At 34.5% G+C, this 18,709-nt stretch overlaps 1 protein-coding gene and 1 long non-coding RNA gene across 2 annotated transcripts in view; one reads left to right on the forward strand and one right to left on the reverse strand.

Annotated features, from left to right (window-relative positions):
• The window catches only part of LOC134662201 (uncharacterized), a 216,802-nt gene that overhangs the window by 151,702 nt on the left and 46,391 nt on the right, over nt 1–18,709 (reverse strand). The window lies entirely within an intron of this gene.
• The window catches only part of LOC134662052 (uncharacterized), a 58,153-nt gene continuing 50,583 nt past the window's right edge, over nt 11,140–18,709 (forward strand). The window contains exon 1 of the mRNA XM_063518324.1: nt 11,140–11,456. Coding sequence (XP_063374394.1) covers nt 11,401–11,456 — 56 coding nt within the window. The 5' untranslated portion in view covers nt 11,140–11,400. The remainder of the gene's footprint in view (nt 11,457–18,709) is intronic.

The raw sequence follows: 18,709 nt of genomic DNA on the forward strand, positions 1-18,709 counted from the left end.
ATTTTATTGGTTATTTATTAAATAGGTATACCTAGCAAAGTTGCTTAAATTTTTTATTTATTCAATACTTAGCAACACTAATATTTAAAATTCATCAATTTCATAACAATTATTTCCGTATTTAAAACTAGTTGTGATCACCAATTTAATGAGAAGCTTTTTTAAACAAGATGAATTTTGATAGTAGAAAATGGCATCAATTTAACCTAAGTGTCGATAAGAAATTAAGGTCATAAAATGCGAAATGCAATTCCTGTTGTTAACTAGATTGTCTAGGAAAGGCAATACATTTAGATCCCGACAAGCGTTGAACGCGGAAGAATTTGTTGCCCAGCAATGTTTATATTCGAATTGTTCGGTCAAATCCGTTCGTAGAAAAGTTCTGATTTTATCCAAGCGGTAGTATTGGTAGCCAAGCGGTAGGTAAGACTTGCTGCCAAAACGGAATATTTGGCTTTAAATACGGCTCGCAACAAGACGTTTCTCTACTAAGAGAAGAAAACCAATGTTAGAATTGCTGAATACATATTCCAAAATTTCACTTGAATGTCCCCAATTCACCTTGGCCTTGATATTGAGGCCAGTTCTAACAGTAGAGACGTATATGGATTTGACTCAACCCCTAAACACATTAAGAGAGATTAGCTATCATATAATCATAGACGCCCTACGATTGGACGCACTAGGTACCGGTGGAACGACGTAGTTACTCAAGACTCAAGACCTGACCGACGAGAGCTATCGCAAGGCCGAGAGGCATAGCGTGATCTGGTGTCGGAGGCCAGGACTCACTTTGGGTCGTTGCGTCACCATAGTAAGTAAGTATAATCATATTAATCATAGACCCTAACCAAAACTAACTAAAGTGTATCATTCTGTTAAGAGACGAAGGAACAGTTTCGAAATTAGCGGCATCCCTAGGTTTAAGTAAATTCACTGTACGTGTTTCCTTAATGAAATTAACGAAATGAAATTATGTCTTTACATCCCGAAGTTGAACACGCCCAAGTAATGCCGTATAATAAGACCAAAGACTGAGACATTTGATATAACACACGGAGTTTTATGTTACCAAACAATAGTTTGTGTTCATTTTTAGGTTTTTACTTTTAGCACACATTATTGCCAACCGCATACTTCAGAAGGTATGGTAGGTATAATCTTTATTATATTTCTGGGTATTTTAATGATATGGAACGGAACAGTTTATTTTTTTAAAGATTTTCTGATTGTTCATAGTGGTTAGGATTTGCACGACGGATCTGAAATGTATGGGAAGATCTGCGGATTCGGATCCAGATCCGGATAATTTCATACATTTCGAATCCGGATTGCAAACCCTAATAGTGGTGTTATCGGTAATATTTTCAACAACATAACATAACATCTAAACATTGAGCAAAGTTATAGCCAACTTAATGTTAGGGGCCCATGATGTAAATATGAAGCGCAGTTCAAACTTTTATTTGTGGTGTAGGGAATAAGGATGAATTTGGTTTGACTTTTAATTTGATGAAACAAAAAAAGAAATTAAACGCAATATTTTTAAAATGACCTAAATGATTCACACAGACCTAGCCGCTTCCATGCAATTTTTACATGAATATTCAAGTAAGAAATTAATACTAATACAAGAATAAAAAAATACTAATACAAAGAAATTATATGGGGTAGAAGTTTTACATACAAAATATCTACTATAATTCGCTCTATTTTCTTTATATAACAATTATGTATAACATAAATGTTCATGCCAAGTTTTATGTAAGTAGGTAATTTAGGAATGTCATTTTAAAATGAGAGCGTAACTCCGATTGTATGGCAGCGGCTTTTAGGCGGCGGGTTCTTGTGACTCTTAAGGTAATTAGGTACTACTATAATGTTGGATTGTGAAACTCACAATAAAAAAAGAATAAAGACATCGCAATTGTAAAATAATGTATAATCCCAATATAATTTTTTTGCTGACGACCATTTCAATCCTAAGGGAGCATTTAGACGGTGCGAGAACTCGCGTGCGAGTTTCATTACATCGGTGCGTCGTTTGGTCGGTCGGCTGAATTGTTGTAACCTCAATGGTCCGCAATGTAACAAAAATCGTATAACGTCATTCGCGCGCCGTCTAAATGAGCCAATACCTACTGTGACACTTTGAATTATTTAGCATTTTCGGTCTCAACTTACCCCACTTACTTACTCGCGCGTATCAGCTTACCGTCTTACTGGCGTTTACCATCCCGTGTCGGGGTAAAAGCGGATTAAGTCATAAGACTTAAAAGCTGAAACGGTGTACTAAATCTCGGTGTACTAAAGAAGCCATGTAGTAGCTTTTATAGATAAATATTCCTATATTATTTTAAACGCAAACGACGAATGTGAATGCGAACTGATGCATGCAAGGGCTTACCATGGCCGCCATGGGGCTATACGGTTAGTAATGGAGTCCAGAGTAATTTATCAGTGAAATTAAAATCAAACCACTTAGCTGACTAATATGGTGAGTAACACGTCTGCGATAACCCATAAAAGTCAATTTTAAAGGTCTTAAAAAGCTGTAACTAAACAACAAGAGATAGATAAGACACCATAACGTGAAACAAAAAAAATGTCGAAAGAATACACCGAGTACCTATGTATGTAAGTACACCAATGTGCTATGAGTGCTATAACCAAGAACAAGATAATTTAATTTTGATTTAAAGGTTACCAAGAGCTGTATTACACCTCAAAATATAAAGAACCGAAACAACAAAAGGAACATGCTCTTAATCACGACCGCTGTAAAACAAACTTGTCTAATAAAACAAAACATGGCTAAAGCCATTACAAAGTTTCCTTCGACACTGCTCTTATACAGATATCTTAGGCTTCTGAGGAAATAATACTTTGTTTGTCTTACCTACTTATCATGCGGTTTATCCATCTTCCAGACTATAATTTAAATGTATTTTTCTTTATACTACGTATATACAAGATGTGCGCGAATCAGTCGATGAATAAAACGCACAAATATTTCACAAAATTACACATACCTACCTACCTACCTACACGCAACACACAATAATTACAACATGTAGAAACATAATATATAAACTATTTACATAGCACAATCTAATGAGTCATCATGATCAATGATCAAAAATATATTCATTACCAATTGACAGCACTAGTTCAAAATGAAAAAAATATTATTCATAAAAGTCATAAACAAAAGACGCGCGTTAACCGCGGCGATCGCGTTGGCCAGGCTGCCAGCGCGTGCACCACGGAGGTTGGAACGACACTCGCATCGCACTAACAGCAACACTCTATGATGGACCTTATGCCTTGGAAATAAGGTTTAGGAATCGTCAGTAAGCAGTGTGGACGATAATACACAGGACGTTTACTTTATGACTTTAAGAAAAAAAAGAAGACTTATAACTTGGGCCACACTATCAAAGTTAGAGTGAAATAATGAAGTTGATTGCAGCAGAGCTTGATTAAAGGCTAGATTAATAACACCTGACTAGGCTTGTTTATCCGGTAGCTGCAGACTTCAGGCGCTGATGCAACGTTCACTTTGTGCGTTAATTATGATGCCCACATAGGACTAAATTCGCTGGAATTTCTAAATAAAACACGTATTGGATTATAAATTCGATTTTCTATCCAATTAGTATTGTTTACAAAATAATTAAATGCGCACCCATGTTTTTGTATGCTCGAGATTGTTACCTTAATTATCATATAAATTGGAAGATATTGCATATATCTTTTTTGGAAAAATTTAGGGAAAAATCATCTCGTCATATTATTTTTATACCTGAATTTAGATGAACGAAACACAAGAGGCATAATACCTAAATTTATGCAAAATCAGTAGTAATTAAGTAATGATATAGTAAAACTTCAAGTACCTATCTAATAGTTTGAGCACACTTGACATTATTAAATAATAGCAATCCTTAATTACAAATTAAATTCAATATCTTGAATTAGACGATCAAATATTTAATTCCGTGGTTTGGCTTCATTTCTGATGACAAACATTTTGATTGAGGCCTTCAGTTTAATGTTAATTTCCGTTAATTATCGAGGCAGCAGTCCCGAATTACACGAACTCCAATTTGCTTAACACACATTATGTGAGATAAACCACTTTTGGATTGGTAATATTTGCCAAAGCTAATATTACCAATCCAAAAGCTTCAATAAAAGTAGAAGTACAGTGAAACCTGGTTAATTGACTCCTGGATAAATGCAAAACCTCAATAATTGCAACCAAAGGTCCGGTCCCGGTCCCTTGAGACCAAAAGGCCTCTTTAATTGAAATTTTGGAACCTCTATAATTGCAATTTAGATTTAATTGCTTTTCGGAATTTTGCCTCTGTAATTAATTGACCACATTGCAACTAAGACCTCTATAATTGACGCTGTGCTAAAAAATGTGTTATTTTAGCTCTTCTCATTACCTCTATTATTGAAACAAGTCTTACTTATTACCTCTGTAATTGAAAGAATGTAGACTTGTAGAAAGCAGAAACAATATTTTAATAGCAATGATAATTTTATTTTAAATCTTCATCCGGAAGTCAATCTATTTATTGGCTATCTATCACAGAGTGTAGTAGGTGAAATAGTTTTGATTAAATCAAAAACATAGTATGCTTTTTACATTCCAATTAAACTTTCTTCTACAATTCAAGGGATTTTTTTAAAACCCAAATGATAAGAAAATAAAGTAGTAATTAATGTAGTGTACCTACTTAAGTTTTTAATTTACTTTAACCTACATATCAATTTTCAACACATTCTAGACGGAGTTTAGAGCAATTATTTCATGAAACTGATGCTGCCAAAAATACGGGGGTGCGGGGGGACGAGGTGAGCGAATCCCGTGCCGTGATTGGTCCGTTCAAAGACACGGACCAATCACGGCACGGGATTCTAACACTTTGACTCGAAGATGGAGTAAAACTACCGTATATAGTGGCAGAGGGGGTAACGTTACTATGCTCAGTCTAGAGGATGTCTTGTCTGTGAAGTATTATGATTTGTATGTGACCATACATAAGATAATAACGATGACTAAAACGTACACCTTTCTAATTTGTTTCAAAAATAATTACTTCCATATTTAACGAAATAAATATCGGAAACAACACTGGCGTTCCCCCTAATTTAAATTATATATAGAAGTTCTAATAGCTAATTATTTACTTGTGCTATACAGAAACGTGTGTTAAACGTTGAAGTTATAACAAGTTTACGTCGAACCAACTAGAGCTAAGATAACAAGACATGCGACTACGGTGGACGTGATTCAAATTTATACTATCGCCGGTGGTTAGAACAGACTGGAACTAAATTGAGTTTTTGCCGCCATGGAAACTAACTCGTCGTTTGATTTTAAAGTAATTTTGCGATAGACGTTTTTTTTAGTTCCGGAATAAAATTACAATATAATTTTAATTACGAAGTACCTATCATTAGTAGGTTATTCTGTTTATAGTCGAAAGTACCCACTAAGTAGGTGTACAAATATAATACATATTACCATTTGAAAAACCAATTAACCAAAAACTATTAAATTATCATTTTTTTGTGTTCGAATTTAAATGTATTTTCTCTTTTTAACCCCCCGAACACTAAGTAAAATTAGGTGTACCTACCTAAGCAAAACTATTTGCAAAGGTATCGAATTACATTGCTATATGTAGATTGCAAGCGAGTGAAGAAAATGCATAAACAAATAACAGCTTAAAAAAAAGGTTAAGTTTTTAATTTACTTTACTACTTTACTACTTAAATATCAATTTGCAACACATTCTGAGTATTATGATTTGTATGTGACCACATAGTCTATTTTCTCACTCGTGATATTTACATTACGAGTAGGTACCACAGACAACTAATATATCATAGAATCTAACACTAACATCGTTAAAACTATTATTAAAAATAGACAATGCGTTTGTTTCTTTTGATTTCACTCCACAAGCTACAATCAGTATCTATACATCTTTATGAAAAATGATAGTTCAGTCTAACAAAAGAAATTACGGGCCTTGAACCCTGGAACCCTTATTATGCTAACAATCACCAATATTGGCGATTGAATAGGTACTTATACATGTCACCTATCCTCGACGTACCTATTCACACATTGATCATCAGGGTCTCTATTGATTCCCAAATATTTTTAAGCCATAATGTATTGTTTGCCCGCATTTTCGTTAGTCATAATTCATTTGGTTCAGAAACGCGTCACATTTCAGGATTGCCATAAAACAAACCTAACCTAACCTATCTATAGGATAACCTAACGAAAATCCTGAAATGTTAACGGTTTTAGTTTTATGACTAATGATAATATGACAAACAATACATTATGGCTTAAAACTTTATGGGAAACAACGGGACCCCGATTGAATAGATAGTGTGTAAGCACACGTATCTAATACTGTAGGTAACTATACAATTTGACGGCTTAAATGTACAAATTGAGAATAAAAGGCTTTGACGCGACAACAACAATATTAAACTTTACTTGACTTCAAAATATATCATTGAGAAAAAGGTCAAAGTACCTTACAATAAGTTCTATTTGTTCGATTAAATAAACGTATATCTTTATCGTTCGACTGTCCCATAGATCATTGGTGACCCCGCTGTGATGTGCTATTGCCTTTGATGCCTTGTCAAAAACAATTGGTTGGCTGGCGATCCACTAAAGCAATCTTTACTTAATATTTCGCAAAATCCAGTTCATGCCAGTATTTTGTTATTATTGAGTATGTAAGTACTGTCTTTGATAAATAGATGAAAGCAAGTCAATCAAATTATTCTATTTGACTAAAATTCAAATATTTTGTAGAATCTTTGAATTTTACTCAAACTTCATTAATCATTTAGCTTTGACCATAGACTAGGAATCCTCTAGACTGAGCATAGTAACGCTACCCCCTCTGCCACTTATACGGTAGTTTTACTCCATCTTCGAGTCAATCCCGTGCCGTGATTGGTCCGTGTCTTTCAACGGACCAATCACGGCACGGGATTCGCTCACCTCGTCCCCCCGCAGCCCCGTATTTTTGGCAGCATCGGTTTTATGAAATAATTGCTCTAAACTCAGTCTAGAGGATTCCTAGTCTATGGCTTTGACTGTATTCAAATTTGATTTTCCATTTTGTGTGACGAGCTCAACGATTTGCATGATGCTCTAAAATGATTACGTGCTTAAACAAAATGAAGCGGATTACAGCTTTTTAGTTAAATAAAGCCATTAATTTTCTCGCTGATAATCATTAAATGGGTATTTTGATTAAATAAAAATTACAAGCTGTAAATGTAAAACACTCGCCCATTTATTTTAACAGTACATATTACAAAACTCTTTACAATAAAATTAATATGGAAATTTCATTTTCAGAATAAGATTGAATGTTAAAAAAATACCAAGATGTTATGCTACTGGTTAATTTTAGTTTATCTTCCTTTATTTATATAATTTGCCGTTGTCAGCCTTTACTAAAACCAACAACAAAGGCATTGGAGGATTTCCTAGACCAATTCCACTAGATTAAAAGTAAATAAAATCATTCATACCTACATGTACAGATTCACACACTGCCAGTGGAGTCCGTGCTGTGGAGGACTATGCCCGGATTTACGGCTATCAGTTATTTTCATAAAACCAACCGGACAAAGAGCGACCGGGGGGATTAACACTAGCGCAATTAAACACGCTTAAAATGAATGGACTGATGTATTTTTATAAAAAAAATACACGTGTATATATGTTGGTACAACAATTTTATTCTGTCAATATGATTTTTCTGAACTAATATATTATCAGTGTTCCTCAAACCTTACAATTTTAACAATATCATACTAGTTAACCGATTTGATATTTATCGGGATAAGTAGAACAAACTGCCTATTACGCCATATGATTTTGAGACAACTTGTCAACGACAGATGCTCGTTGTATTTTTTTTGTCATCGGGTGATCCGTCTACTCGTTTGCCTTCTATACCTATAATTGAAAAAAAAAAAACTTCTTACTTTGATAATTGTTTCACTATATTGCGCAAATTAGAATCCCCGAGCCCTCATAATAGTAATGGTGTCTCTTTCGTTCGCTACGATTTTCTACAATAATAGCACGAGATTCTCTATAAGGTTTACATAAATTGATACGGAGCTATGTATCAGAACACGTCAGCTACATACAGTGTATAATCGCAGCGGGACTTCGCCCTATGAACAAGCTCTGAGGGCCTACCGCGAACCACGTCCGACGTATTTCCTCCCTGTCACACTTACGTACGAATTTACAAGTACGACAGAGAGGCAACACGTCGAACGTGGTTCGCGGTAGGCACTCTGGAGCTTAGCGTGCAGGTAAATAGTATGAGGTAATTGGAATTTGATAGATTTCACGTTCGCGTCGTGTTTATAAATAGGTTAATAAACCACTCTGTTCTTTAGCTAATGAAAACGGCTAAAGTAATATACCTGTTTCATACAATGTTGCAATTTTTCAAAATCATGTTCGACAGTCAATATCCCAAAAGCCTTTTGGTCGCAAAAGACGGTAAAAATTCAGTAGTAAAGAATATCGTATATAGGTAGTTTGCAACTAAACTAAGAGAAACAGCTGTCACTTGCCACAAACCTTGATAAGGATGAATATTTCAACCTTAAAACCTGATCAGTGTGATCCAGTGGGATATATCGGGTCGTCAAATTCAAAGAGAATTACGAAGGACTATTTATGTAAAGTAGGGTAGAGGCACCTTTTTCCCATATCGGACTCTTATTTTCTCGATTTCTTATCACTCATAGGTTTCGTGTTGGAATTTGAACTCTATAGTGTAAGTAAAGGAAGTTATATTTGCAAGCAAACCAATAAATGATAAGATATTTTAAAAGTTAAACTTAGATATTGGTCCGATGTGGCTCGTAAATTCTCATTCGCTCGGGAACTATTTTGTTTGGTATATCGATATTTTTTTTAGGCATTCGGTTATGATCTTCAGTATTTTTATTTCAGTGCTAATATTGAAGTTATTAATAGAGTAGGTACATAATTATATGTGTGAAAGTTCCTAAATGCATACGTTATGTAAGCTATAGGTAATAGCAATAGCTCATGTAATGGCTTTTGGAGCTCGATATAATGAACTCATCATTCATTATCAATCACGTGAGATCAGCTGACATTCAATTTCAGACTATAAAATATAATTAAAAGTGAAGACATATACAGACTACATACATAAATTGATAATTATTTTTTGGTTATATATATGAAGTACCGTTTAGTAACAATAGAACGAGGTTTATTTCACGATGACCCAAACTTCACCTTAATAATTTATGTTGTACAGTCACCTGCAATAATATGTTACACAACAAAGGCCGCAAAAATATCTGACACGATCTTATTTGTAGAGCCATAAAAGGGTGTCACATAAGTATTTTTGCGGCCTTCGAAGAGTAACATACTATTGCAGGTGACTGTACAGGAATGGTATATTTCATCCGGCCAAAAGATGTTTACTCAAACAAATAGGCTGATAACTCCAGAGGCCCGCCGGCGACCGACGCGGACGGAATATTGATATGACATCTCGCTTCATATCCTCAACCTCGAGGCCGATTCAGATAAAAACAAGCAACAACGGTTGCACTCCGGGAGTGCCGATAGAAGTGAAAACTCACCTCACTATGTTACCGACGCCCGGTAACACGATACATAAGTTTAGCGGAGGTATTCTATTTATTTATTATATATTATTATCATTCTCAAATAAGATCACACTTTTTCACTGACATGTTTATTTACATACTGCCATGACAATGTCAAATTATTTGAACATAGTTAAAGAGTCTTGAAAAGGAGTCCGCAACATAAATGTCAAATAACATTGAGTTTTTCTTTATTGATTTAAATGCCATTTAAATTATGAGTGGCCACCTTACGGGGCTTACGGTCACGTGATCGCCTTACGCCCCTTACGGTCACGAGATCGCCTTACGCTGTCTCGAGTTTATCATTTTTACCCCACCTCAAAAAGTGCCCAGCGCCGCTAAAGAAGTTTTCACTTCAAAAATGTTAAAGCTTTGATCTTGTTTTGATACGACGTTCAAAATCGCTCACGCTGATTGGTCTCCGCTCATTTTGGTCCAAGCTGAAACGGAGACCTTCACCAACGCTCGGTCAATTATTTTGATTATTTGAAGTAGTTACGACATCACTGAAAATTTCTACGTATAACACTATACAGGCTTTGTGTTAATCATAATTTCAAAGCTAGCTTAATCTTAATTCCATCAGTCGTAATAAGACTGTTTCGCCTAAACATGTACAGATTGCCTTCAATTATCATTAGTGCGAATAATGAAGTTGCTATATAATATAGTTGATACGTTTTATGAATAGAATCATGAGGATAATAAATACATATACTTAATAAAAAGGCAGAATTTAAAAAACAAGGTTGGCTGTGTCACGTCTATATACCTATTAGAATGAACATAGATTTAGCCACTTCTAATAAAATAAAATAAAACTATTTTTTTTTGTGTTGAGATGCTAATGGGAAATGCAGCTTACTTATAATACGGAACGATTGCGTCGAGACTGTTTGAAAGCTCTGGTTTTTACAACACAAAAGATTCTGATAAGATGTTCTTAATTTATAGGTTTCATCTAATAAGGTTATTCCAGACACATTAAGTTTAACAGCTTCGTATTGTTATTTTACACTAGAAAATAAATCATCATAATAGATACGATGATTTATTTTCATGCTCGTTTTACATAAAACTTAATAAAACAAACAGATGTTCCTAAGTATTTAAGTAGGTGGTTCCGATGCATGCACATCAAAATATTGTGGTGTTTTATGCGTTTGTCCGTTAGATAAGACGAAATTTGACTAACACCCAACCTAGAGTTTACTAGGTATCAAATTAATGATGCCAAAACAATGGCTCATCTTACAGAAAATACAATGTATGGTGCCTATGTCTGGCTTATAATAAATATCACGCTACAAATATTAATTAACGTCAATCCTTAAAAACAATCACGCGCGTAATCCATTCCTGATTATTTTCACCCTAAACCTCCCCATTACAAATAAAACCGGCAATGTACACATCTTCAGCTTTACGGAGGAGGTGTGTTACAAACACACAGGGTGGAACGTGCCAACTTCAGTAGCGCTTCAGCCCTCGAGCTGAGCGGATGACTGAAGTGCAGAGGCGATTTTTTTCCAGAAACTTTCAGATATGAAATACGCGTCGGTCTCTACAGACTAGCGAAGGTGTTCGAATAAAGTTGAGTGTAGTGAAGTTTTTGACTGGTGACAAAATCATAAGATATTTTACAAGTGGTTAATATGGATGACAGTTTTGTTCAAACTTCCGAGGGGACCGCGAGAAGGCGTTTCCTGGTATAGGTGAATATCCAATGAGTTTATTATTAATTAATTTTATATTTTTTGCGATAGTAAAATTATAATTTTACTAACAAGGATGAAATAATAAAGAGGTAAACTGAAATAAATTAGGCTATTCCTTTAAACGTTGTATTCGTACTTTTATTGAAAGTTTTTTCTGTACCGAATTCATTTTAAATAAATGAAAAAAATATACATACAATTTTGTATACGAGTACAATGTAGGTACATTATCTTTTTTACCAATATTGAATTATACTCGTATATCACTCATATCTAGTGGTTTGTTCCGATGTGGCTTTCTTAAAGCGTAAATAGAGAAATTACAACAAGTTAAACGATTATACACTTTATCTCAGCGACCATTTTTACATTAAATATTTGACTACTACCTACTCGTTTCTTACGATTCAATCATACCCACCCAGCCATACTTATAATATGGTGCTAAAATTTTAACTCATTTTGTATTTTGACCGGTCTATACATACAATGTAGTGTAACACATATGTATAGACCGCTCAAATGTTTGTTAGAGAATATTTATCCTGAATAAACTATCGATTAGTATAATAAAATAGGGAGTGTTTGTTTTTTTAATTTTAGTTTGTTCGAATCCCGGGCGAGGCAAGCGAGTTTTAGAAAATCTTTGAATGCAGTTTTGTTTCTTTTTAAAAATAAAGGAATGTCTCCTTTAAGTAAAATGAGCCAGATTAAAGATTTAAGGTAGTTTCCCTCCAGGGCCCGACTTATCTTTCCACACTGTATAATATAAATGTGTCAAGTAAAAGAAGAGCTAAAACGACCTACCTAGCTACACTATATCACACATTATTAGATCATTCGAGCACTGTGCGACTAAGTACTACATGTGCAGATACTTTTGAGCACTAAGTCCGCTAAGCAGCCGACTGTCTTAACTTAGTAGGCTAATAAGGGGCTTCCACTAAACTGTTATCACTGCCAAGCGGCCCGGCGAGGATCGCGCGTTCAATCCCGCCGGAACCAACTTCGTCTGCCTTATTACACTATTTGGGTGGGCTCCAATTTGGCAGTCGGCTAAACGATTATATTAACCAGAGGTTTTCATAATTAAGTTTCAGTTATCTACACACATCATAAAGTCTCGATCATAAAACAACGCGTTCAAAAACTGCAAAGTGCAAGTGCTGGCCAGCAAAGATAAATTGTTGAAAAAATGGGAAAACGCGCATTTTTGAGTTACAATTATAATATGTTTTCCGAGCAAAGCTCGGTCTCCTAGATAGATATTGCTATTTATAAATGAGCACATTCAGTTAATTTCTTTATATAAAGTTTATACTTAATACTGTTTGCGTTCCCGCATTTATAAAAGTTTCCTTAATGTCTTTCATACAATTTATTTATAAATGGCCATAATTCGCTCCTTTCATCGAAAAGTTCGAACCGAAATAACTTTTATGATGGATGGTCTATTGACATGGAAAAACATCTTTTGAAGGGCTTTGATAAGTATCCCTGTATTCATTATATTGACGCGGACAACACTTGATTTTAGGTACCTATCTCCCTATGAAAAGGAAATAATTCAGGTATTATGCTCCTCAATATGTAGCTTCACGACTTGATTTCACGGTGCGTACTGTAAATATGTAGCCCAACGGGCGTATTTTTATAATTATTATTATAAAGAAAGCTTCAAACGTGTTTATCAATTAATAAAAAAGGTATAGTACGGCTCTTCTGAGGTGAACTTTTCGCTTCAAACCGTAATCTTTCAAACAAAGGCCATTGTCTCTATTATCGCAAAAGCGCTTGCTCCCGACTTGGCACGTGCCAGTACAACATTCATATTGAAAAACAACCGGTATCGTCATAGTATTAAGGTGGTTCGACTAGGTTACTCAAAGCTTAACCCTCGCTAGATGGTGCCACTTTCGCAAAATTTCATGTTTAATTTTTTTATGGAATGGTCTTGGTATTTGTATACTTAAAAGTATGTTTAGCGAACTCTTTAAGTAAATATTGAACTATTAAAATAAACATGAATACTTCATTGTGCAAAAACCACCCTTTAAAGTCGACGGAGTGTTGCTGTCATGCTTTTTCCTACTATAACTCACACATGCGAACAGTGTTTCCGTGATGCTTATAGTAGACAATTTCACACAACGTAAGTATACTGCAATAGCGTTACGGTATGTTCGTGGAAATACGTGCAAGAGGATTGGGGTTCAAGACTGGTGCGAGTAGGTAATTTCTTTTTGTTTATTTTTGTCCTTTTTGTGTTATCTTACCTTTAAACGAGCAATTATTATATATATATTTATTTATATATTTGGATGATATCAGAAACGGCGCTAACGATTTCGATGAAATTTGCTATAAGGGGTTTGATCTCTTAGCTAGGTCTGATCTGTGAGAAAACGCGCATTTTTGGGTTTTTATATGTTTTCTGAGCTTTGGTCGGTCTCCCAGATATTCAATCTCTTCTTCCTCGCGTGGGGTCCGCTTGGCAACTAATCCCAGAATTGGCATGGGCACTAGTTTTTACGAAAGCGACTGCCCTGACCTTCCAACCCAGAGAGTAAACTTATTGGGATTAGTCCGGTTTCCTCATATTGGTTTCTTTCACCGAAAAATAGGTATCGGTAGGTTCCGGTAAATAGGTATCAAATGATATTTCGTACAAAAGTTCCGAAAAATCATTGGTACGACGGTACGAGCCGGGGTTAGAACCCGCGACCTCCGGATTGCAAGTCGCACGCTCTTTCCGCTAGGCCACCAGCGCTTCCCCCAGATATTCAGTATCATCATCATCACTATCACTACATAGTATAAAACAAAGTCGCTTTTCTGTCTGTCTGTCTGTATGCTTAGATCTTTAAAACTACGCAACGGATTTTGATGCGGTTTTTTTTAATAGATAGAGTGATTCAAGAGGAAGGTTTATGTATAATTTGTTAACCCGTGCGAAGCCGGGGCGGGTAGCTATTATCAATAAATTACATTATCAACGTTTTCAAAAAAAATATCAATACCTGATTTTCACAGATTATGATCTTTTTGGGTTCTTCCAACTCAGAATCACTAGCATATTCTTGTTGAATCCTGAAGCTAATATAAAAACTATGTCCCAAATATTTGTATAGAAGTTTTAGTTTCCGCTACGTCACGCAGGCTGGGAAACATTTTTGATACTAAAACCTGACGTGATGACCGACATTTTAGGATATCTTTTTATGCTAGGATGGAGAATACCTACTGACGATTCTTAGTAGAATAAGCCCAAGAAAGTCCAGTTTGTAAGTGTCAGGTATCAGTTTTTTTTAAGCGCTAATAGTTTGTTCTACAAGTAAAGCAATCCCTTACTGCCCAGCCTCTAATAAAGTAGTAGGTAATTGTAAAATAAAATAAAAGGAAAACATTTTTTTTTAAATTCAAGTACCTACAGTACATTTTTTTATATTTGTTATCCGTAGTAGTCCCTGTACCTGAAAGAAATATAATATCATGAATCATGATAGAAAAAAATATCTAATGTAATAGGAAGAAAGATGATGCAACAATATGGATTCTAATAAAGTTATAATCAAGTTATAATTTACATACCTGGTAGTAACTAGTAATAATTGTGTTTTTCATTCATAGACAAAATTCCATTATTTTCAACCACAGGAAATTTTATACATTTCTTTTTTATTGCTGTGAGGATGTCCTGATTGTAAAAATCAAAGAGATTAGGTAGAGTATAATTTCTAATTATCTTTGTAAAAATTAAACGAATACGCTTAGCCCATACTTAATCCATCGATTTTTGAAAATAAGAAAAATTAAATAAAAATAAAAAAAACAACACGAAATTTAGGTGTAAAAAAAAATACAAAAAGTTATGTCCCAGCATACAATGACTGGGGTTTGAACCGGGAACCTTCCGTTTGTAAGCAAAAAAGCGACTGTTTACAAAACGCGCCATGATAGTTCTTAGCTAAGCTGACGAACTTCGGGTACTTATTCAACAAAATCGGGTAGGTCAACAAAATTGCGCTAAACATGACGGCACTTCAAATTCGCGCCGTGGTCAGCCCGGCAACGTCGGAAATGGTATGGCAACGTCGCAAATGTATCCGTACACGACATTTGTGACGCACACATACGTAAAATTGATGAAAAGTTAACTATGATTTTTGCATGATTTCTGTATGAAACATTGTTTTCCTATTCATTTAGCGAAAATGAATATTCGAAAGAAGATAAATGCGGAAATATTTATGTAGTAATAGTGTGTAGTTACTTAATGAAAGTCGATTGAATTTTGTATGAAAATCGAACCACCTTAAGGTTCAAATTTAATGTCACTGATATTCTATATATTACGTTTTGGTAGTGTAGGACGATAGACCGCCCCGAAGCGATACGGCACATATTATTTTGATACTTAGTGTGGTGTTAAAAATGAAACACGGTTATTTATGATAAAGCGTTGTATATTTGTTATATAACAAAATCTAAGGTAACAATGTAAATTTAAGATTAATAAGTTTAACATAGGTATAATCAAAATTTTTCCGTGTAGGTATATAAACAGTTATACGTACTACTAGATAAAATCGTGTCATAAGAAATCAGATATAATCAATTTCTTTCTTATATTATAACCGACCTTTCTTCTGACCGTTGACACGTGACGTTTTGTTAGAAAAGCTGTACGCTTCAAAGCTCCACGTTTGCCTTATCAGTGTTTTTATTGTTACTATGCGTCGGCATCACATCAGAGGTGCTAATTTCACAGTATCGTTATTTTAAAGATAAGAAAAAATAACAATGCTTGCAGCTGCACCTTTGTAAATTATTACATTTACCACCTCAAGCTAATAATTTAAATAAAACAATATAATAAATAACCGCGTTTCATTTTTAACACCACACTAAGTATCAAAATAATATGAGCGCCGTATCGCTTCGGGGCGGTTTATCGTCCTACACTACCAAAACGTAATATCTAGAATATCAGTGACAATAAATTTGAACCTTAATACTATGACGATACCGGTTGTTTTTCAATATGAATGTTGTACTGGCACGTGCCAAGTCGGGAGCAAGCGCTTTTGCGATAATAGAGACAATGGCCTTTGTTTGAAAGATTACGGTTTGAAGCGAAAAGTTCACCTCAGAAGAGCCGTACTATAATAAAAAAAATTTAATTAAAAAGAGAAGCATGGTTGTAGAACTTGTAAAAAAAAACCTTCAGAGCAACATTATTAACTTTTAAATTGAAAAACGGGTTTTAGATAGCCAGCTTTTTTAGTGCAATGCTTGAGTAGTTTTTAAGGATAAAATTATATAGATTTGTTAAAAACTCTTTAAATATGGAAAAGAGAAACATCTATTAAAACGAATAATTACATAAGTAGGTACCTACTCGATAATAATGGACGAAAGCGTTTGGTAGCATTTCCTTTTTATATCCATGAATATTACTGTTGCGAACGCAACCTTTATATTTGTATAAAATCTCAATACCTATATTCCTAATGCAGTAGCTAAACGCGGCCGTCGGGCTCGGCTAGTATTCGGAAGCTTTTTCTTAAGCACCAATAGGAGCGCTCCACATACTTTGTATCGCGGCCAATTAGAGGCACCTAAATTTAAACCACCTTTTGTACTGATCAAATATTGCAAAGCTCTCTCTCATCAGCCTTCATACAATAACCACCACACTTCTACATTTAACCGTTTTGGCAAGAACCCTTGTAAACCAGTACCTTGGAAAATTATATCAGTTCACTAAGAATCGAAGCTTTTTATTTGAGTCGTCGAGCTCCTGACCTGCACGGCGGCTACAATTACTACATATTAATGGCACCGACTTGACTATTAACATTTTTTTTATTTTCGATTACTACGTATTATTATTTATTTATTTATTATTGAATCGGACCGAATATCTAAAATAACTTTACGTAACTATAATCAATCATATTGAAATTGGCGTCAAGATCAAGCACCAGATCAGCGAAGAATAAACGATAGTTATAAAATAACCGGAAATTTTTAACTTTAAAAGGCTGTCTGGAATAATAATTAGGACTGGTTATTTAAGTTTACTTTAAAGTGCCTGTGTATTAAAAACTTCGTGGTTTGAAGTGGGAATTTATTTAATGAACCTATTTATTTATCAACTGGCGACACTTTTTAGCATAGTAAACATAAGAAGAGGGATATTATGAGTTTACTATTTGTATATATGTCTTTGTCTGTAGCATCGTAGCTCCCAAATTAATAAAACAATGGCACTTTAACCGAGTGACTTGTCTGCCGTGATAGTTTTCACTTTATCTAGTGGAAATGCATCGGTATTTTATTTATAAATACATTTATAATTATTTATAATAACCGTTAATTTTGGTTTAAACATATATATAATTTAGTAAAGTAGACGGAAGAAGAAATGCACGTCACTAAAACTTTGGAAAATGTAATTAAACTCTTAATTGAATTGCAAAATAGTCTGACACTATACACATAAGGTAAAATAAATTGATGTAATTACTTCAGTGGTATATGTAAATTACTACTTTAGTTATACCAGAGGGGCTACCGCGAATACCGAATTTCGCAAATTGCGGGGATCGTAAAGATCTATTAATTATGTCTTCATTGGAGTAAAAGAGAAATCTTTAACTCCAATGAAGGCGTAATTAGAGTGACAGAGAAAAATGTCCGCAATTTGCGTAATTCGGCTTTCGCGGTAGCCCCTTAGTAGCCCAACATACTTCCGGTTTGAACCTATAACAAGCCAAATGAACTTTGTTATATGCAGTTTACTTCGTGATCGGCGATATTGAGTAACAATGTTACCCCAGTTTGAAAACGGGCGAACTTATGTACTTAAATTTTAAGCTAATAAGTTTGATAAATTTAGCATAGATGAAGTTCGTACCTATTACCTACACCTACCTACATAAAACTTCTAGGCACCCTACCGGACAGCACAGCTCTGGAGGCATTTACTCTTTAGGTACTTACCTAGTTTTAGTTTAGTTTTGATTAGTTCATACTTTAATTTATTTTTGTAAGGTTTTAATAAATAAATGTAAAGTAATAAAGTATTTAAAATAAATAAAAAACCTACATAAGTAAAATAAGTAAGAAAAATACAGAAAAAGTTAAAGAAATATTAAATAATATATTATGGTAACAATAATGTTATAAGTCATCACCTATAAAAAAATAAACAAATGAGGCCAGTAGAATGCTGTCCTACTTTG

Source organism: Cydia amplana, chromosome 1 (genome assembly GCF_948474715.1).
Source record: "Cydia amplana chromosome 1, ilCydAmpl1.1, whole genome shotgun sequence".
In the NCBI taxonomy this organism is placed as follows: Eukaryota; Metazoa; Arthropoda; class Insecta; order Lepidoptera; family Tortricidae; genus Cydia; species Cydia amplana.